The following is a 21,947-nucleotide window of genomic DNA, read 5'->3' as shown; positions in this document are numbered from 1 at the left end:
GCGGAGTTCCCTGCCCCTCCGCAGCTCAACCAATAGCGACATCTCTCCGTGGGGGAGGGATCGAAAAGCAGCGCGTTTATTGACTGTCCTAAACGTCAATCCCGCCCCGTCCCGTTGCCATGATAACCGCACGCCGCGCAGGTAAGCGGGACGGGTTGTCGTTGTAAGGCTGAGCTGCGAACAAAAACCTCTGCGGATTTCCATTAATACGGAAATCTGCTCCTGGCTCACGCAGGCACAGATCTGCCCAAGATCTGATCCAAGATCTGCCCGAGCTCAGTACGGTTCATCCACGTGCAGAGCGGGTGGGGCAGGTGCTAAAACTTCATCCCAGGGTCAGGGAATGAAGCTACATTCAAGTACGTACGGACCATTCATGGCAGTACAAACCTGAGGTGCGTTGTTTGCTCTTTGCGTGGGGCAAAGTAGATTAAATAAAGGGAACGCTGTACATGAACTTAGAGCGAATGGGTCATTAGTGACACAGTGTTTGTAGTAAGTTCCTGCATGTTTACGGGCAGAAATGTGGGCTTTAGCTTGACAGTGACACCACTGGAAGAAAAAAAAAAGCACAGCGTGTTTTTAATAGTGTCCTTCTGTTAAATTGACCCCGTTTTTGTCACAGCAAATTGGAGTAAATTGGACTTAAATTAGTAATGCACACAAACTGAAATCTAAATCATTCAATTAAGCAAGTAATGAATCACTCCGTTCAGACAGCAACAGTTGTGTTGCTGGCAGCTGATGCTCCTTCCATCCGCAGCACCTGGCAACATCACGCCTCAGTTCTACGGCTGTCAATGTCCGGGGCCATTAGCCAGGGAGGAGAACATTCTGATCTTCATTTTGCTCTTTATGATATTATAAAGATCAGAATGTTACATCCAGCTACAGCTGAGCATTTGTAATGAAAAACTGAACACAACATGTCACTGCTTACATGAAACAGCAGGCAGAGCATACATCAATCAATGTACAATTTTTATTGTATTAATAAAATACAATTTTTATATTGTATTTTATTGTATTTATTTTATAAATTGTATAAATACAATTAATAAAATAAATATTGTATTTTTATTCTACTTTTTGTTTTTTGCACTCATAACTTTTTCAATGTACGTTACTGTAAATGTTGCCTCTCTTTTAGAAGTGGTGGCAAGTGGGAGATTGCCATCCAGCTCGTGGTTTAAAATTCTCAGCCGCTGCCAGCCTCCCACAGGGAGCACCTAGAGGTTGGTACCATAATCCTGTTTAAGCGACAAAAAGTAAACCCGAACCTTTGCACGTATAGCCTGTAAATGGATGTGGACTCCATTATCTTTCAGATTAGTTTTTAGGAGTCCTGTCTTTGCTTTCTTTTGGGGCCTTAAATGTTTCCTGACAGCTGACAATCAAGTGCCCACAGGAAGATAAGTGGGCAGGTAGGATACATTAGGGATATTGTGCTTACTGTTCTGGATATATCCCTTTTCAGGTTGGTGCGGTTCTTTGCACCATGGGTGGAACCATAAAGAGTCCTCACTGATTGCTGTGTTATTCATTTGCAGCACTTAAAATAGGGACACTTCTTGTATTAACATTTGCCTACAGATGCTCTTGCCGCCTTTGCTTTCATTGGCACTCCTTACCTGTGCAGTTCAGTTGATTCTTACAGCTAAGAAAGGAAGAACCACGTTACTTGGAGACAAAATATTAATTGCTTTTCTAAGTATAATATTCTTGAAGTCAGTCAAAGGAGAAAGGTTGTTTTTGTTTGCAAGTTATCCTACTAAAAATAGCCACGTGATTTATCTCAGCCCTCTCAGTGTTTCCTCTGTTCATGTGACTTAGGGTTTCGGTTACTCAGCAGAACTCATATTTTCCAAATTGGCTTTATCTCAGTGCATGGTTATGAAATGGCTAAGTAAGACAGTGTGACTGTAACATACAGAGCACGTGCCATCCTTCAACTGACTTCTAAAACAACTGACCTCTCCTCCTAACCGCAGGCAATGCTGTCTGCTTTATTTAGTGGCAGCAATGCTGGTCACAAATTTTATTTAAAACATCCAAAGAGATGGATAGGGATACCTTAAAAATAAAATAAGATTACAAAGAAAAAAAGAGGGGGAGAAAGAGAACATTGGCTTTTTTAAACCTACCTGAAGTAAGATGCATGGTAAGTTGAGGTAACCCCAAGCATTTCAGAACTGTAAAGCAGGAATTACTCAGTGTAGAGGCACCTGTGAAAGATGATAAGTGAAAAAAAAAATAAATAAATTAAACATTAAATATAACAAATTTATCACTGGTATTTGTAGTCCTGTACTTCACAAAACGACGGTGAATGAGGACAGAAAAAAACCTAAACTTCCTCCTTACAGTCAAGTCCCTACAGCACATGATTTACTTGTGTTGGTTTATGTTTGGTATTTAAATGTTCCAAAACCATCAACTCTCGCAAGGCAAAAGTTGCAGCATTCTGAGAAATTAATCTGTTGGTACATGTGTAGTATCACCCAGACTCTGCAGGTATTTTGTACACATTTAAAAAGAAACCAAAACCGCTTCTCTGCCAGTCAGCTTATGGTCCTAAGAAAAGTGGTAAACGCAAGAGAGGGAGGGAGGCTTCATGTTTCTATCCTATCGCTAAGGGTAATTGTAGCACAAACAGTGGAATTTCCACTGTCTTTATCCCAGCTGAATATCTCTAACTGTTTGTTAGTAACATCAAGCGAGTTTCAGTACTTTTCATTACAGCTTGTGGATCGTTGTGGTTCAGCTTAACTGGATGCTATGCGTAGCTCTTCCACATGGTGGTGCTGGGACTATATTTACTGGTGGTGTGCCGTCCCGGTCTGTATAGAGGGGAGTCTGGGTTTCGTTTTCTTTGCAATGAAAATGAGAATTTATTACACTGCTGTTCTTATCCTTATGCTGGAGATTGGGAAGGAAAGGAGTAAATGAAAGAGAAGTAGCTTTCTGCACAGTATAGTCTCCAGCTGTGCAATTGCTGCATGTAATTATACATTGCTTCTTAATTAAATGCAAAAGCTCAAAAATGCTTTGTGCACCCGTGTAATGATTTACACCTTAAGTAGACTAGGACAGATATGAACCACTATGGAGTCTTCACCTACACTTCACACACAGTAGCTCAAGTTCTCCAGCTTTCTTTAAGGGTAACACATGTTCTAACTTAACCTTTCTCTGTTTCTGATAATCAGCTTGTGTATTCAGTTACCCTGGATGGGTGAATTTCCAACTGTTACATACCATATAATTTATGTTTTAAATTCTGGAGTGTTACCTGTGGATGAAAATTAGACTGTGATAATAAAATATATAAAGTTAAGGGCCAAATTTTCACTCCTGCACAGTGCATTCCATTGTTTGTTTACTATTTATTGATGATATCTATTTTCTCTAGACAATCTGAAAACATGCCAAAAAGTCCCAAATCTGGCAAGACCACCCCGAAAAGTCCAAAAGCTTCAGCAAAGAAACAGAAAGGTGGAAAAGACAAGCAACCTGGTGCGTAAAGTATTGCAGATATGAAGAATGTCATAATCTGGTCTACCCATACAGCTGCCAGCTCTACTACTGTACAACACTAGTGAACTTTGTCCATTTTTCACCCCTGCAGATAGCATGATTTCCATGCTAATTGTCCCAAGCAGGTGTGAACAGGTAATGGTAAGGGAAGTTTTTAATGCACAGAATCGTGCAGTGTACACAAGATCACAGATTCCTTATGGCTTCTCTCCAGTGCAGAGCACCTGCTCAAAATAAGAAGGAGCTTTAAATCTCCAAAATCTCAAAAAATGCTGATGGCTCCTTAAGATACAGATGTATTTTAAAAGGCTTCCCTCATTTCTTGCGTTGAGGTTGAGCTATGTGGAATTTATTTTGTATTTCCTCTTAGCAGTTTAGTTTTGAATGCTTATAAAAATTTTAAACATGACTTTAATGAGGAAGGAGCTGTATGTTCATAGTCATTTTGTTAGGGAAACAAATTCTGATAGTATCTTGTATTTCAGAGAAAAAGGATGAAGCTGAACTTTCTATGGCTGCTATAGGTAAGTGCTATGATGACTGGGCTGTAAAATAGTGGCTTTTGAATATTTTAAACATTTTGAAGCTTTCACACTAATAATGCCATGCAACAGAAAGAAAAATATATTTATCTATATGAATAGGAAAACTAGAAACCAGGTACATCTGTTGCAGTAGTGATTGCAGATGGTAGTACTCTGAGTAGCAGGCTGTGCAGCAGGAAAGCTGAAATAGTGTCAGAGTTCAGGTAAGAAATAGCTGTCCTGTTCAGCATGGATGCGACTAAACCTAACAGAGCTCATCTGCATAGCAGCCAACAGCTATTTATTCTACAACAAGCCTGAAAATGAAGCCTTGCATCTGCTTTGAATCTTACCGGCCTCACACCAGTCTCACCTATTAATACAAAAATATACCCAGTGACACTCTGAACTGATGAGAAAAGCATATAAGTACAAAATCAGAAAAGCATCCTTATTTGAGATGGTGTTGAAGCCATACTTAGATTGAACACTGACTTAACATGGCACCACTTTATGCAGAAGAGATTATGTATTCAAGGGCTGTTTTAAATAAAAGCCATACAGATGTGTCCTTAATTAGTCCACTAATGACTTTTCACAAATGTTCATGACCACCTTTCAATCAAGAGAAAAATGATCTCTCCTAATGGTAATGACACATACTCATTAAAAAAAAATAGTAGGTAGAATCTTTTCCAAGATAAGCCAAATGTAATATAATTTGTATTCCACTTCTCCCAGAGTACCAAAAACTAATCTGAAAGATTCAAGGACATTCTGCTAGGAAACAGTAAAGTCCCAGAGTTATGTATGTTTAAAGAACACTCTTAAGTTATTTTAGCATGTGACTTTTTTTTTGTCATTCTTTCATAGGCCACCCAGAAATCTTTCCCTTGGTTTTCACTACAAAAACCCAAGAAATTTTTAATTGTCGAGTGGATGAGGATGTCACAGAAGAAAACTGTTTCAAGCTTATTAAAAAAGATGACATCATTCAGGACCTAAAAACAAGAGCTGCTATTTCAGATTTCCACCCTATCAAAAACACTATCCTAGTATGTAGCTTATTTTGTTCTCACATCAAGACTTTATATTCTCAGAGTGTATTGTCTTTTAATGCTAAGATCTGTCCTTTTTTGACTCTGTAAATACACTAATGCTGTAATTGCCAAAGGTCACAGTCAACTCTAAAAGTTTATCATGACTCACTGTGCACCCTTTTTTTTAAATTATCTTTAAATTAGGAATATACTAAAAGTAACAAATGTTACCAGGCTTGATTCTGTGAGGACAGAGCTGAATATTTTTCACTTTCCCTGATTCACTGCCTACTTATTGTGAATCACCCAGACTATTTTCCTGTTTAATTCTGTCTATGAAAATATTAGTTCTGCTCCACACACATTGATTACAAAATAAAATCCATCTGCTGTTCAATCAACACATGATCTTAGCAGAGAAATTCATAAGATTAATCAAGATAATGATTTTGCACAACATTGTTAGTCATCGTTTTGTCAGTCACAGGCTTAGGTCTTTTTTGCATGTTATTATTTCTTTCAGTTTTCCACTAACTGTTTTAATTGAAATAGGAATACCCAGGGGAAGAACTTCTGATTGTATTTGATGCAAATTTCCAGTATGGACAGAGCTTTTACCTTGTTGCTTCTGAGGAAGCTAAAGAAAACCTCCTGAAGGTATGGAAAAATACCACAGAGTTCTTCTAACTGTGAACATTTCAGAATCTTGTATCAGAAATATTTCAGGATTGCTGTCATGTTCTTTAATATCTGATGTGCTTTGCAAACCAGAACATTTCTCTGAAGAATAACCTGATAATGAAAAATAGATATATCACACTGTAAAAATACTATTGGCAGTGAGACAGACAATTACATTTTGTGTTCTACTTCAGAGGGCCAGTATTGCTGCATTTTTATTATAAGTGTTAATTTTCTCTTCCAACATCCATGTTTTTGATACATTTAAGAAATTATAATATATTGGATACCTTATTTTTACATGTTCTTCAAATCATACTTGGATTTATTGGATTCCAAGACAACTACTGACTGTAATATAAGACTATTCTAGTATTTAGATATGAAACATTCACTGTCAAATGGATGAATGGGTCATAGTCCCATTGAATGCAGGAACATGTTATATAACCGGATTCATTGCGCTGAGACAGAAGAACACATAAATGAAAACTGGAATTGAAATGTAAATATATGAACTAGAAACTCAGTAACAAAAACTGAAAAAAAACCGCTATTTCTCACTGTTTGATGTCACAGCCTCCAGAAACTGCAGAAGAAATGGGCAGTGAAGAAGAAGAGGAAACTCCAGAAGCCTATAAGCGTCCTGTCTCCAAACCGTGGGTTTCTCTTGGCAGTGAAAAGGAAGTTGAAGAAGAATCTGTTAAAGATCGTGCTAAAAAGGTGAGAATTATCAGATCTGCCTATGTCAAGTACCATAAAAAACAAATTTATGTTAGGTACAGAATGAGGTCTGAAGCAGTGGTGATAACGTTCATGTGAAAATCCTGCAATTAAATTCTGTAGGAAGTAGATTTTTTTTGCTATTTGAAGAATTTCATGTATCCAGTTGGTACGAACCTCCGTGCAACCAGCACCACCTCCTTGCCACACGCCCCCCCTCCATTGTTCTGCTGACTGTTTTCCATCTGCACTCAGTCTTGCATTATTCTTGACATTTGACCATTGTCTTCCTCCCCCTCTCAGTTGTCTCAGATTCCTCATCTCTGCCCTCATTCACCAGCCCTTCCTCCTGCCCTGCCCTGCCATTATTCTGCACATTTCTGAAAGCCATTGAGGAATTAACACTATAGCCTACCAGTCTATAGGCAGAGGAGAAAGTGTCAAGTACTCTGTTTTACTTCCTACTGCAACATAATACAAGATGACTCATTTTTCCTAGGTAAAAAATTCCCAGATTTATAATAGTAGGCTGTTGAACAAAATAGAAATACTAGTCCACATTCCTTTCCAGTTCTCCACGAAGTCCTAGAAAAAAGTGTCTTGAACATGAATCCAAGACAAAGAAATACTCCTCTGCTGACTGAAACCAAGTGCCTGACTTTCTCTGAGAGTGGAGAAGTCATATCCCTCCTCTTTTTCCAGTTGTCACTAAGGAAACTCCTCACTCAAAATTTTTATTTTTGTGGATCCTTCTTCAGGTATTTTTCCTGTGCACTGCAAATGAGGCTGAAAAATTTCATCACAGAACTGCAGTCTGAAATACGGGCTGAGTTAGGTTAGGTCAGTTAGGTCCTAGAAATCCAACTCAGTGTTTGTTAGAGGTGTCTCTCTGCAAACTTAATCTGGAGCATAAATCCGCCTAGAGTCATGTGGCTTCTGTTTTTAGAACTGCCATACAGCTCACTTCAGAAAACTACATTTTTGTGGGAGTTTTGGCAAGAAGTGTCTCTTCAATCCATTAAAGGCTCAGTTTTAATATTACCTGAATTAGATAATGTAATTCTCTTATCCTGCTAGCAGTAATCCAAAATATTCCCTAAAGGTAAATTCTTTCTTTTGGAAATACAGATATGTCATCTATTAGGTATGTAGTTGACTGATAAAGACTGTTTTAAGACTTCATAAACATAACCAACTTGGTACAGTTTATAGAATGGAACCTTAGAAAAACTCTCTCCTCTGTTAACTTCAGAAATATTGTTTTCCAGATTAAGTACATGTTTTCTCGAGGACATGGGATGTTTGGTGCACCGATTACATTTACTGACAGGAATGCTTCAGATATAAAAGACAGTTACATTGAATGCACTTCCTACCAAGACAAAACTTTCACTATTAAATTGCTTGAAAAAGATATGGGTGTACAAATGGTTCCCATATTAAGAGAAGCTAGTACTCAGACAGAATGGTAAGTGTATGAAATACTTATCAGCTTATTTATTAAGATACTAACCTGATTTCACCTACAATTATGCAAATTAACATCTCTGGACTTGCTCAGTTATAAAATAAGAGAACAATATTGGATGCTGTTTGATCTTCTTTCACTTTTTCAAAGACATCCTAGAAAACCTGAATATAATTTGCTTTTAATTTTACACATTAAATAGGTTTCTGTCTTTAAAATAAATGTATACATACTGGTATTCAAACTTATTCCACTTGGTTAGGACCTATCCAAAAAATGCAACCACACAGTATTTTCCTAGAGAGCTGTCAAATGAACAGAAAGAAGAGATTCTGTCATCTGAAAAGCTGAAAGAATTCTTCACATCAGTATGCTTAAGGTAAAGTTACTGCCACTATACATTTCAAAGGCTGTATGAATGAAATGTGTAGAATGAAAGTGTGAACACAGCACTGGTCTATGTGGACTATCAGTCTAGTTAAATACTGAATAATTTTAACCTATATACTTTCTCTTGCTTATTATTATATTATCAAATATTACCTTCATATTTATGTCTATTAAGATGAATGTGAGATTTACACCATATTAATTTGAATGGTGGCTTAGTGTAACTTCAAACACTGCTCACTCAAGAAAAAAGCTTATGCAGAGAAGCAAAAGTGCTGTCCTACAGCCATTAGTCATCTGACAAGTCCCACTTAGTCATCACTTTTGTCTTGTATTAGACAATTTTACTGCACTGCATATACACAGAACTGGAGTTAAATTCTTCTCAAATTCTTTCCCATGTTTTGAATGGGAAAGAATTTCCTTAAAGTGGTGATGCATCAATGAGGATTTCACTATTTTTTTTTAATAACATGACCCAAATTTTTTGTAAAATAAAAGCTGTGTATTTTTGTGACTCTACTGCTGGATATCTGGATTCCTGACAATGTTAACTTTTCTTTCACAAAACAGAATGGAAATTGCATTGCAGCAAAATGAAATTATGAATGCTTTTTCTGATGACTGGAAAGACCTAGACGACGACTTGAGCAAGTCAGACATTTGTTTTAAAGAATACCAAACATTCACAGACCTACACTACCTCAAGGACAAAAGCATTAGCTGTGTTTGTTGGCATCCAACCATCTATGGTAATGATTGAGTCTTGAATGATATGTATGATATGACAGATACAAAACGTGCATCTTTCATAAAGTCATCAGGATTTAAATAGTAATACTAATTTAAAAAAACAACTTATTCAGTATGTCTGTCTACATGCATAGTATAATTAGAGCCAACATTGCTGCCTTTGTAGGAAATTAATTCAACTACAAAATATTTGATTTCATGATGGATGGTCAAGACCATATGCCTGTCATATGACTTTGGGTTCAATATTACACCATTAAGGAGTAGAAGGAAATAAGTTGAGTTTCATCCTGATCCTTAGTTACTGCAATACATTGAGAGAATCTTAATAGAAGTAACCTCATCAAAGCTGATTAGCAACAACAAAAATATAAATACATGTTGTGTTTTGTTTTTTTCCATTGGTTTCTTAGGGATAAAAAATTCACTTACCATAAGTAATTGTATGCTGGAATTTTATATATCTCCTAGAAAGTTTGCTTTCTCTCTCAACCAGGGATTATAGCAGAGTCAGCAGCAAAGCAGCCCTCCAAAAAAGAGAAAACTAAGACACAGCAAGACTCAGTAATTATTTTCTGGAGCCTTTTTGACCCAATCCAGCCTCAGGTATCAAGAGTTTTACATACTCCAAATGTTCATATAAAAAGAGAAAACGTGACTGTATTTCTTAACTGTTTGGTTTTTTTCCTTCTTCTCAGATAATATTAGAGTGTCTTGAAGGTGTTTACTGCTTTCAGTTCAGCCCAAGTGATCCAAATATTATTGCTGGTGGTTGCTACAGTGGGCAGGTATTAATTTTGTTTAAAAATAAAATTCGATATCTCTGTCTTTTCTTACAGTATAAAAAAGGTTGAAAAGATGTACTCAACATCTATAGTCACTGTAACAAAAAATATCAGAACTCAAATGACAGAATTAGTCATTTCTATGAGTAGGGACGTTTTCTTTCCAGTTTTAACAGTTGACAGAGAGTTTATAGTTCGCTGATTTTTTTTCTTGTGAAATGAATTGTAGAAATTCTGCTATGTTCTGATGATTCCTGAATCGAGCCATTACTTTAAGATGGTTGTTTGTAGTACATCAATAAAATATGCCAAAAATCAAAATACCTCAGACTGTGCAGGCTTTATCTCTTTTTTCTTTTTGTATTTAGTGATTTAAGTATAGCCTTTCAACTATGGCACCACATTAAAGAGGTAATGCTTTAAAAGTCTTACCCAATTCTCATACAGAGAGTGAATTTCTTATTTTTCCCCAGAGAAAAATCATGAATTGTATTTGGGGAAAAAAAGAAAAGTATTAATACAAAGAATGAAATAATAATATGCTCCTTTCTCATTACAGGTTGTACTGTGGGATATTTCTCGATATGAAGAAAAACTGCAAAATGCTAAAAACATTACCGTTGGAATGAAAAGGACAATTGTTAATATGAGTAGTGTTTCCCTTCTAAATCTACTGGAGGACAACGATATGTCTGAGGTAAAGAGAGGGAAACTTAGAATACAGGCTGGGGGGGGGGGAAATGGGTGAAGGCACCCTGACTCTTTGCAATGAGAATCTGGGTAGGATAAGAAACCTGATGAGTCTGTGTAATAAAACTGTTATCACAGCAACATTTCTACTTAATTAGTGAAGCTTAATAGCCTTACTGCATTTCGTGCAGACTTCGGCTTTGATATGGATGGGCAGCAACATTTACTCAACTCTTGCAATACAAAGTTTGTCAAATATGCATAGCACTTGTTGTTAAATGCTAAAAATGATTCTAGAAATGTGTAGGAATAGAAATGTCTGGAAATGATAGCTTGAAAGACAAAAAGCAGATTTCAGTGGAAGTCAGATATAGAAGGGAGAGACACAAAAGCAGAGAAGGAACAAATAACTGGACGTGTGCTTCTGGAGGCATGTTGGAATTCTTTTCTGAGCTTCATAACCAAAGACCTGATTCAAGGCTTTCTGTTTTCAGAAGGTTCTGTATCAACCTCAATGAAATTGTATAGGCTGTTCTGAAATATATGAAGAAGCATTATCAGTATATAATCCATTTTCTTGTACAAGTTCACTATTTAATTTTGGAAATACACAAGGGTATTTCTTTTTAAACATTTCTAGCTATTGTCTATGGAGGGTAAGGAGAGTGATAAAGGGCAAATTTTAGTGAGATGTTTCGCATCTTCCTCCGTACACCATAGCCATGAAAAAAAGATCACAGATATACATTGGCTGCCGGATAATTTTGAGGTAAGATTTTTTTTCCCTCTTTTTACTGTTTTCCTGATCTGTTACTTCAGAAATCATTGTGAAAACACAAGATAAAATGTTAAAAAGTTGAACTATTTGCAACAGACCTCACTATTTCTGACTTCATTTTAAAGTGTTAATTAACCTGGTGCCACATCTGTTCATTGTGCTTTACAGTTGTTCTGTATTCTCTCCCTGGTATGATTCTGTCATTACTAGAAACAAAAAAATCTTTAGTTTTACTCAAAATCTAGTTCTGAATTATAATATGATTTCTGTATTTAAATTATGTTGAATTTCAGGTGTTCACAAGAGAGAGCTCAGTTCACAAAGTACATTTGTAAAACTCCTTAACTGTTGTTAAAACTGCAAGTTCCTAAGTCCTAATTTTCAAGCCTTACCAAAGTGAAAGTGACTTAATTTCTAGAAGACCATTTTATGTGTTGAAGCATTTACTTAAAGCATGATTTTCATCCTCTCATTTTCCTCTCCCCTGTAACTGTTATTATTTTTAGATCAACCGAATGGGTGAGACTTTTGAAAACAGAGCTGGAATTTCCGTGCAACTTGTAACCTGCTCCCCTGATAGGTATATGCAACACGTCATTTACAAGATGCCTTCCAACTTCCTTTGGAAACCTTCATGAAGCATACCTCATGACACTGGTACACCTCTGTATTCCTATCAGCCTGGCCCACAGAGCTGAGGTTCTGTACACAGAAATCAGGCACATCAAGTTCTCGACCTGTGAAGCCTTTTGCAGCGATGATATTAAGAGCTCGTTAACTGAACAGCCTCACATGTACACTTGTACACTTTGTCTACACCTTAAGTAGCACCGGTCAAACAATTACAGTGGCCTGGGAAGCTACACCACCACAACTATATCTTATCTGCATGAGTCACCTAGGATTATAAGAATCTTGGACAAAATGCTGTTAAAGATTTTTAGGCCACAGAAATGTTATGAAAGTTATTACATATGAATTTCTTGGAGACTAAATAATAATGAAGGTTATAAAGAAATGTGTGAGTGATGGGCAAGGGAATAGAATGCAAAAAGTGCAAACAAAAAGTGAAAATCTATGTTTAGTTTTTATGACGGCAAAAGATTTATGCCTAGTATTTGCTAGTTAATACAAAAGGAGGTCAGTACTAGAAGAGCAAGATCTGTTAATGATACAAAGTTGTTTTTCCTAATCAAAATCACAGAAGACTTCAAAGAATGAAGTTAAAAGACTGATTGATTGCAAATAGAACCGTCTGTAAGTTTGCACTGTAATACTAGTAATGCACATGGGAGAAATAATTTTAAACTACTCACACAAGAGGGCTCCACCTTAGTGGTATGCGCTCAAAAAGCAGGGTAGTCACTGTTAACAGTATCTTTGAAGAACATGGGTACCTCTGCAACTCCTGTCTGCAAAGCAAGGAAAGATGTCCATGATGCTTATCATCACCCAGTCCAATTCTGTGAAAGTATACCCAGAGAAGTACATCAAGATTACAGGGCTGAAAACCTGATGACGTGATGAATTCAAGAAAGCAGTACTGTATGTCTTCAGTGACAGGAAACAGGCACACAGTGACAGAAAATGAGCTTTGATTTGAATTACTACATTACCTGCTATAGGGTGCTGTCCAATTCTCTGAGCATCTGGTAGCGGCCACAGTCAGAGACAGAATATTGACTTAAATTAGCTAAGAGAACACTTCCAAATTTCCAGGCTGAAGTAACATCTGTCTGCTATTACAGTAGGTTATACTCATCAGAGTTGCATAGATCTCAGGGTCAGATCCAGGAGCAGATTTCAGCTCTCAAACCACTCCTTAACAAACTATGGAGCTCCTAGGTAATCCTACTGGTCACAGATAAGTAAATTTCACCCAGGCAGCACCAGTAACTTCTCATAAGCAAACTGTGAATGCTATTTGGCTGCCTTGGTAGAGTTATAACTGATAAAATGATGAATATATAACCACTTACAAAAGAAGTGATTAAGTAATTATCATTTGCCCGTATTTGAGAGTTCTATTGCTACATAAAATTTGAAGATGGAGGAGTAAGAACATTTGTAAAATGCCAGAAAAAATGCATCCAACTTTGCAAGTAAAACAGAATAATAACATAAGGTTATTTTGCAGCTTAATATTATTTTGGGATGTTCGAGACACCAAACTTCCCACCTATCCTTCACCTGAGGATGAGGAAAACGATTTCAGTATGCTCACTGAAGCTTCAAATGACCCAGGTCTTGTCTGGAAACCTCTCATGAAGGTATTGCACACAAATATGGAACAGAAAAACCAAACTAAACTGTCTGTACGGCCTGTACCCCATAGGAACTTCTTCCTGTGCTTCCCAGCTCTTTAATTTTCCCCTAGAACTGCAACTTTCCTGTGGATTTCTTCCTAATTATGAAACACCTCTGAAAGTTCTATGAACTGTATTTTGAGAAGCTGGCTTGTAAGCAGCAGAGTGGCTGCCTTTTAAGAACTACAGCACTGCAAAAGCAGATGCAGTAATAGCGTATGTTGCTGTCAGCCTTTTCACTCTGCCTATCTCAGTGTCCTCAACTGTGAAACAGTCACAAGCAATCCAACAGTCAGTCTGATTGAAATAGTCATAGGATGCATTTGTTGTTTTTATTTGTATGTGGTTTGGTTTTTTGGGGTGTTTTTTTTTTTTTTTTTTTTTTTTTTTTACTTGCAGCAGGGGGTGGGAAAGGAAGAAGGCGCTGAAGATAAAGACCCTATTGACCTGCTCTGCCCAGAACAGCTGCAGCTGGTACAGACGTTGAAAAAGCGTGACCACTGGAGCTGTTTGTTGTTGCTGATGTTAAAAACACAGCAAAAGTCATACAGGAAAAAGTTAATAATGAGTAACTGTGAATTTACATCTCTGTACTTACAAATGAGGAAGCAAATGCTTTTTGTGGAGTAACATGCTGTAGACTGAAAACACCTCTTCCATTACAGCAGGAAGTAGCATAGCCTTGTAGGTACAAAAGATCAAAGATCTGAGAAAATAAGTTATCAGATGCTTTTTTTTTTTTTTTCTGAACAGATCAGCCTGTGTGACAAGGATGAAGAAAACAATGTGAAATGCAGTCCCACCAAAATCAGTCTAAATGAACAGCATTGTCGAACCAAAACCACAGGTAATAATTCTTTTACACAATTCAGACAAAAGAATTGTTTGACTTGGTAACTTTTGGTGTTTAACATAAAGATGTAACCGTATTGTTTCCCAGATAAGGAGCAATCTCCGCACAAACCACAAGCTCTCAAAGAAAGACCATATGCACAGATGAGTGTTTCTTTGAATAAAACACTGAATGCGATAGAGAGTGTCTCCAACAACTTCTTGGTTGGAACTGAAGTAAGTTAAAGTAATAGGTTACTATGAAAATGTTCATCAAAAATCACTGTAAGACTGAATTGAATCCAAGATTTTCCACAAATGTATGCACGTAGATGTTTGCTCCAGGTGTTAACCAGAAGTATCATTCTAGACATGCTGAAATTCTCCAGCTTTAATGCATTTAGTGGCATACTTAAAATAAAAGCCTGTATTTAATAAACTATGAACCCTTATTTCAAGAGTAGAGAGAAGATGCTTCTAAAATATCTCGAACTTATCTACTTACCATCAGAAACCAAAGAGCATGGCCTTATTGCAAGCAGAGTCTCTTTTTTTCAGTGTTCCCACAATTGTCAGGTGAAAATTGCAATTTCTTTAACAACTTATTTTCATTCTAAGAAATCCCAGTTACTCATAGCCCCCTACATTTCCTATGCACCAAAAATTCCAAAATCTTTTCCACTTACGAGTATGTGTGAAAACGAATATTTGCCTTCTAGCTGCTTTTCTTGGTTCTGCCACCCTTTACCCTTTCCCCAAACACTCGGGTACCCAGTTCTGCAGAGAAGGCTGCTTATGTACATTAGGATATGGAAAGCTGTTTTGGCAATAAAAAACAGAGATGGCTGTTCAATATTCATGATTTTTGGTCATGGGCTGCAAATGTCTTTTTTAATTTATCCAGAACGAATTTAATAATAGCTATAATTAAGTCACGGCTTTAAAATAAGCCGCACTGGTGTACGCTGTCAAACTTAAATATTAACATTTAAATGACTTTTCTGGCATCACAGGATGGAGATATTATTTATTCTGACTGGGAAATGAAGACCAAAAATGACGTGGAAAAAACAGGTAGCAAGTTCAAGTTTCTCAATACTTGTTTAAGCTGTAACCTACTGCTAATTTTAAAGTATTTGCAACTTTACACTGTATTTTTAAGGTTCTTGCTAATCTGTTCTTATAAGTCTATCTCACGGATGACATCTGGATTCATCAGCACATGCTCAAGGTACCATGCAGTTTAGCTGTTACAGTAGAACAGCAAACTCTCCAGTACAATATATTCATCATTGTGTACATATTGGAACAAAGCACAGAAGTTGTTCTTCATGGTAACTAGATTTGCAGTAATTCCAACACCTTGCAAGCAAGAGAGGCTGGTATCTTGGAATAATACCCCGTATTTCCCTTTGCATATCTCCCATTGTGAAGATACCCACAGAAAGCAGTAGTTCCAAGCAACTGTCTTCTTTCATTCTGTTAGGTGAGAAATGCACCGTCCACAAAGAGGCTGTGAACACTGTCCAGAGATCTCCATTTTTTAAAGACATCATCCTCAGTGTTGGAGGCGGGAATTTTGCCATTTGGAAAGAAGGTGTTACAGTAAGTTACTTTAAAATATCACTAAAATAAATAAAATAAATTAGTTAACTAGAATAACAGCCTTACAGGCTATTTTCAAAGCTGTTTGTTAGTCACAAGGCTTGACAGCTTCAAAATAAAGTATAAGAAAGCTTTCCCTTTTACTTCACATCAGAAAAGCTGTTCTAGAAATGGCTTGGTAAACTTGCAGCTTGCAGAAAGAATACCCAGCCTTCCTAGGACCATCTTTGTAAAAGCCAGTTTTTCATCAAATTAATTCTGCTGCAGGGCAAAGTGAGGAACAAAGGCAATGTGTGCTAAGCAGATCGGAAGAACTCTTACTTAGGATGCAATCCTTTCAATAGCTGAAGACATAAAAACTCTGTTCTATAGGACACAGATTAGCTGTGCATCTCTGGCCGTAGATTTTAACAGTAACTAGATTACCTTCATAGACTGGAAGCAAGATATCAGGGATGTTTTTAACACCCCACACTTTTAAATGCAGAAGTTGGTACTGACCCTGCCACCTATATTACTTGATAATAGAATCATTTAAATAGTGAACGTTCACAAATTGAAAATTTGAAGTAGCGAATGGATATTGCTGTTTGATCATTGCATCTTTTCCTGTTTTTCAAATATGTAACTTTACTAAGAACGGACCAATCCTCCAGTCAAACTGCACATCACAAAGATACACTGCAGGACACTGGTCCTTAACAAGGCCAGGAGTTTTCTACACTGCCACAGATGATGGAAGTATCTGTATTTGGGACTTACTGAAGGAAACTCAAAAGCCATCTCATATCCAGAACATCTCTAAGTCAGCGATTACTTGCATCAGCCTCCGTATCGCCTCACGTAAGTTGGTGGTGATGACACTTCACCGTGCTTTACTTTGTGTTTGCAAAATGGCCCACGTCTGCAAAGCTCACTGATCTTGCTGCATACCACTATATAAAAGATAAATTCTTCCACTAGTTGAGCACTATTACTGTGTAGAGAAGCTCATACATCATATTCATAGTATATTAAATTTATTAATAATGCATAAAGTAATTGAAAACTTCTTTTTAAATTAAAAAAAAAAAAAGTTTGAAAAAATACAAATCTTCAGGAGAATTTCACTTGTTAAGAAAGTAGGAGATCAGTAAAGCTTTTCACTGCAGTCAGCAATAAACCAAGAAGAGCCCAACAAAACCCTTTGTAGCTCTTCATGTTACCCATATTAAAAAACAAAATAAAGGCATTTCATGTGTAAGCATAATGTATTACTGTTTGAGTTTAGATTTTTTATACGTTTTTCTTAATTACCTTTCAGCAAAGCAGCAGTTCGTAGCTGTCTCTGATGATTCTGGAGTACTGCATATTTTAGAAATCCATCGAAAATTAATGTACCCTTCCAGCAATGAGGTTGGTAACAGTTTTCATTTATCTCTGTGACACACTGTCCTGAAAACACCAAAATAGAAATAGGAAAAAATATCCCTTCCAGTGGGTGCTGATGAATTTTGAGACTGACAAGACAAAAGTGGCTCACAGGAAAGCTGGCTCTGCCCAGTTCCCATAACAGGCACCTAAAGGAAATCTAAGTGACTGTTGGCAGAATTCCACAGTTCTAACCTACCTACTTAAAAACGCAGCAGAGTTCAACATTTTTTGCCTTGTGTATTGAATGACACCTGATTTCATACACAAAAATAATGTTTTGCAGTGCACAGTAACAAAAGCTCTCCGTTTCTCTTTATACCTTCTTGACCATATTAGCTTTTTTTCTCATCCCCTCCCACCACCCATAAGTTTGGAACTTCTATTTACAAATCTGAGTACTTGGTTCCAAACCAAGTACAAACCAGTACTTGGTTTGCCAGGTATTACAGGTATTACATCACCACTGATTCGTTCTCTTTTGAAGATGGGGCTATGTGAACAAAGGGGCCCTGAAACAATGAAAAGAGTTTCCATTTGTCCTTATTTCCACTTAATTATCAGTTGTTTTTCCCTTCCCACCTCCCAGCCAAAGATCTTCCTTTCACTGAGACGAGACTTCTGTCTGGTTTCTTATTTTTATGTCCCAAAGCTTTCTAATCTTATCCTTATTCTAAATCTGCCACATATGCATCTTTACATTCAACCCACAAAAGCAGCAGCACAACAGCAGTTCAGTATAACCTCTCAAAAGTAAGGTAGAAGCAAACTAAGTGCAACAGCATGAGGAAGAGCATTGCTTCTGCCCAAATCACATGTTTTGGACCTACACTATTTAGGGCACAGAAGTACTAGACCAGAAACAATTGCTAACACTTAAATTAATCATTCTAGCTGAAGTATTCACCTTAGAATACTGGGTTGTTGAAAAGGCTGGAAACTGACACTGATAAAAGCATATTGTCATAGTGAACCATGGTATTTTTTATCTTCTTCGTGCCATGGGCCAGGATGTGCTTATTGTTCTTAGTCTGACTATAGTATACTCCAGGTTCCTGAAGGATGACCAGTTCAGAGTCAGGTTAATAAAAATGATTTAACCTTATGTGTATTTGAACCCAAAATTAATTGGTTTCAATCCATATATGTGTTTTGTTTGTTTGGTTTTGTTTTTTTTCCTGCACATTATTTGGATGAATATATAGGGATCTCTAATCCTAAAAGAGAGGAACAGTTCAGATCAGCAGAAATAATTTTGAGTCTCTAGATTTGTAACAAGAGTTATTACTGTGTTAACAGCAGGCCAACATACTCAGTTACTTTGAGAGAAGGGTCCAAAACCTGAAAAATCACAAAAAAGACCAAGAGGCTGAAATTTAAGAGAATGGAAAAGGAGATGGAGACAGAGATGGAACAAACAGTAAGTTACATTTGGAGTTAAGCAAATTTCCTTAGATCTTTAAAATACACTCATTTTCACTCAGCTGAATTTCGCATAGAATTTTCAAGAACAGTGGTCAGTCTGACAGTGCAATTTCCCTCTCAAGTGTAAAGAGAGGGAAGTATGAAACACAGGAAAACATAATCAAAGTATGAATGGCACAATGTGACAGCAAAAGCAGCGCGGAATCATAGAATAGCCTGGATTGAAAAGGATCTCAAAGCTTATCTAGTTTTAACCTCCTTGCTACAGACAGGGTCAGCAGCCACCAGACCAGGCTGCCCAGGGCCACATCCAGCCTGGCCTTGAATGCCTCCGGGAATGGGAAATCCACAACCCTCCTTAAGCAACCTGTTCCAGTGCATCACCACCCTCCGTGTGGAAAAAACTTCCTCCAAATATCTAACCTAAACCACCCCTGTAAATTTAAAACCATTCCCCCTTCTCCTATCATTATCTACCTTCATAAGCAACTTGTCCCCCACCCTGTTCATGTGCTCCTGTCAAGTTTCCATCAATACAAAGACTGGCCCTGTGCTAGAGGTAATTCATGGCAGCATTAAAAAAAAAAAAAAGTTATTCTTTTCACTGCATTTGGCATTTTCAGCTCCCTGTGTATAAAATAGCTACTGTCTTTCCTATGTACATTGACTGTGGATGGCTTGAGCAGTAACAAGAAACAGCAGTTAATGCTATATATCAATGGTCCACAATGAAAAGGCAGGCCCTAGTAGCATGTTCTTACAGAGAACAAAGTAGCTAAAGCTTAATGACTGTATACATAAATAAATACATTAACATGTATATGTATACATAGTATGCAACACAACACCAAGCTTAGCTAATAACATTTCCAAAGGCATTGAGATATAACTAGATAATAGTCATATACAAGGACTGCTCCAGAAGTAATGCCTCCAGCTGTACTTTGTAGGCTGTTGGGATTCATGCAGCATCTTTCTTTCACACAGGCAGATAATTCAGTGTCTGCAGAGACTGAGATCATCACTTCATCTGAAACACGTCGTTTTTCAAACAAAACTTCAGGAAACGTGATATTCTTTAGATTGTGGCACTCCTTAGATAAAACTGCCATCAGTTGGCAGAGCCTCACATTTTTAAGGGCCGTTTGCTTAGAAAACCTGACTGACAGTTTATTTCTTTATAAAATACTTTACATTTCAGTTGAGTTTGAGCCTTTTTTTTCTGACACTTCCTTTACACCATTGGATCCACTGAAATTACTCTTAGATATGGTTACAAATAGACAGATTTTGGGTGATTGATAGTTCCCATTCACGTGGCATTGCCAAAACTCTGTTTTCCTGTGCTGCACAGCAGTAAAAAGATGGTATATTACAATGAGTTCAAAGATAAGAGAATACCATCTAAATTAATTACCAGGTCGGAAGGACTGATTCATCAAGCACTAACAATGAAGATGTACGGCTTTGCCCAAATAAGAATACAACAGGAAGATTAAATGAATAATCAAACACACCAAAACATTATCATTGATAGTGATCTTAATTAAAAACTCGGTATTTGCATATTTTAAGCACACTGCGGCATCACAGATCATGACGTTTGCTTGAAACAAGACCATATAAAACATAGAACTGCATACAAACACCAAGAAGAATGTCATCTTCGCATTAAAGAAGTGGTAGCACAGTTCTGATTGGTACCAGCCTGCAGCTGCTCAGAGCAAATGGTCACACAGCGGAAGGAGCACCACAAAAAGCAGTGGCTCCAACTGAACATCAGAGACGTTACCAATTCAAGTCTACATTCCTCCTCAGAAAGCTGCACAACGTACACTTGAAAAGGCCATCCCATTTTTAGCACTGTGAAAACCACTTCACACAGCAAGGCTGTAACAAGGCAGAAAACTCAACAGCAATTCAACTTAGTCAAGGAAAAAATTAAGGGAAATCTTTCAAGCTGCACGTCAGAGCCAACAAAAATAATATAACCCACCATGAACGCATCACCAAGATCTCTTTAGATAGCTGGTTAAAAATGGAAGGACCTTACTCCATTTTTTTCCTCTCCATCTCTGACACGTTACTCCAAACTTCAGCACATGAAAGGTGGTGAAAACACACTCACTATTAATTTAAGTGATCTGATTGTTTTCTCCCACTGAAATAGTTTCACATATTCATGCCACAGAATTCTTCTTTTTAAATATTGCCTTTAAGAGGTCAGATATTTGTACCCTGAAATGGTGGGTCTGATAGAAATGATCAGCAGTAAAGGTAGGAACAAAATGCCTGACAGTGTAACCTTATGGTGCCACGAGAAACCATGTATCAACACCCGAGACAACCGAATGCTTACCCACTGTATCCAATGTGTTGCTACACTGCAATACAACTTTGTTTTTCCCCTTGTTCAGATACAATGATTTTCATTCACATTTCAGCGTCCCAGAATATACACCTGTTTTTACCGCACTCTCAAAATGGCTCAGGCATGTAGCAATTCTGTTTCACCAAACCCATTTAATTTAGAGCATCAGATTCTAAATAGTTCCCATTTTAACTCTTCATTGTATATAATTTCCATTTCTTTTCTTTTTTCTTTTTTTTTTTTTTTTTTTTAGAGAAGAACAACTTGATCATTCTTTCACATTATCTCACCAATAATACTTGCTAAAGCTTTACAGTTTGCAGCTGTTTGTATAGAGCTGTTGCTTTATTTATTATTAAGAGGTTTACACTTCCTGCTATGTACAATTAAGAAAAAGTCTACTGAAGTTTTAAACAAAATTACATCTTGCACTTTAAATACTAAGATGACCAAATCTGGGTTGAGTGATCTTACAGAGATACACAGAATCAAAACACTCATTTGGGAATGCTGTATATATTTAGAGAACAAACTGCAACCAAAGCTGATTAAAAGCAGCCTACTCTAGTGCCTCTATAGCTAGGTCCTTGCAAAGTGAAAACTAGATTCATATCAACAAAGCTCAGGCAA

The 21,947-nt window shown here is 37.1% G+C and overlaps 1 protein-coding gene across 2 annotated transcripts; it reads left to right on the top strand.

Annotated features, from left to right (window-relative positions):
* The first annotated feature begins 10 nt into the window (after nt 1–10).
* On the top strand, nt 11–20,146 carry DNAI3 (dynein axonemal intermediate chain 3). Of its 2 annotated transcripts, none has more exons than XM_032446258.2 (24): nt 11–141; nt 1,151–1,235; nt 3,413–3,516; nt 4,023–4,061; nt 4,935–5,116; nt 5,654–5,758; nt 6,362–6,505; nt 7,774–7,973; nt 8,236–8,352; nt 8,937–9,115; nt 9,613–9,722; nt 9,815–9,904; nt 10,461–10,598; nt 11,232–11,360; nt 11,876–11,949; nt 13,507–13,639; nt 14,429–14,522; nt 14,616–14,743; nt 15,520–15,580; nt 15,993–16,111; nt 16,750–16,954; nt 17,415–17,506; nt 18,824–18,941; nt 19,934–20,146. In XM_032446258.2, exons 3-23 carry the CDS (start codon nt 3,426–3,428, stop codon nt 18,899–18,901), a joined length of 2,508 nt encoding a protein of 835 aa, XP_032302149.2. In that variant the 5' UTR covers nt 11–141; nt 1,151–1,235; nt 3,413–3,425; the 3' UTR covers nt 18,902–18,941; nt 19,934–20,146. The 2 variants fall into 2 exon arrangements, with proteins under 2 accessions (XP_032302149.2, XP_015725906.2); XM_015870420.2 differs by having other exon boundaries at nt 18,821–18,941.
* Nucleotides 20,147–21,947: the final 1,801 nt, after the last annotated feature.

Source organism: Coturnix japonica, chromosome 11 (assembly GCF_054131305.1).
Source record: "Coturnix japonica strain WE chromosome 11, WE-NBRP24, whole genome shotgun sequence".
In the NCBI taxonomy this organism is placed as follows: domain Eukaryota; kingdom Metazoa; phylum Chordata; class Aves; order Galliformes; family Phasianidae; genus Coturnix; species Coturnix japonica.
This window is presented reverse-complemented; position numbering and strand designations above follow the sequence as displayed.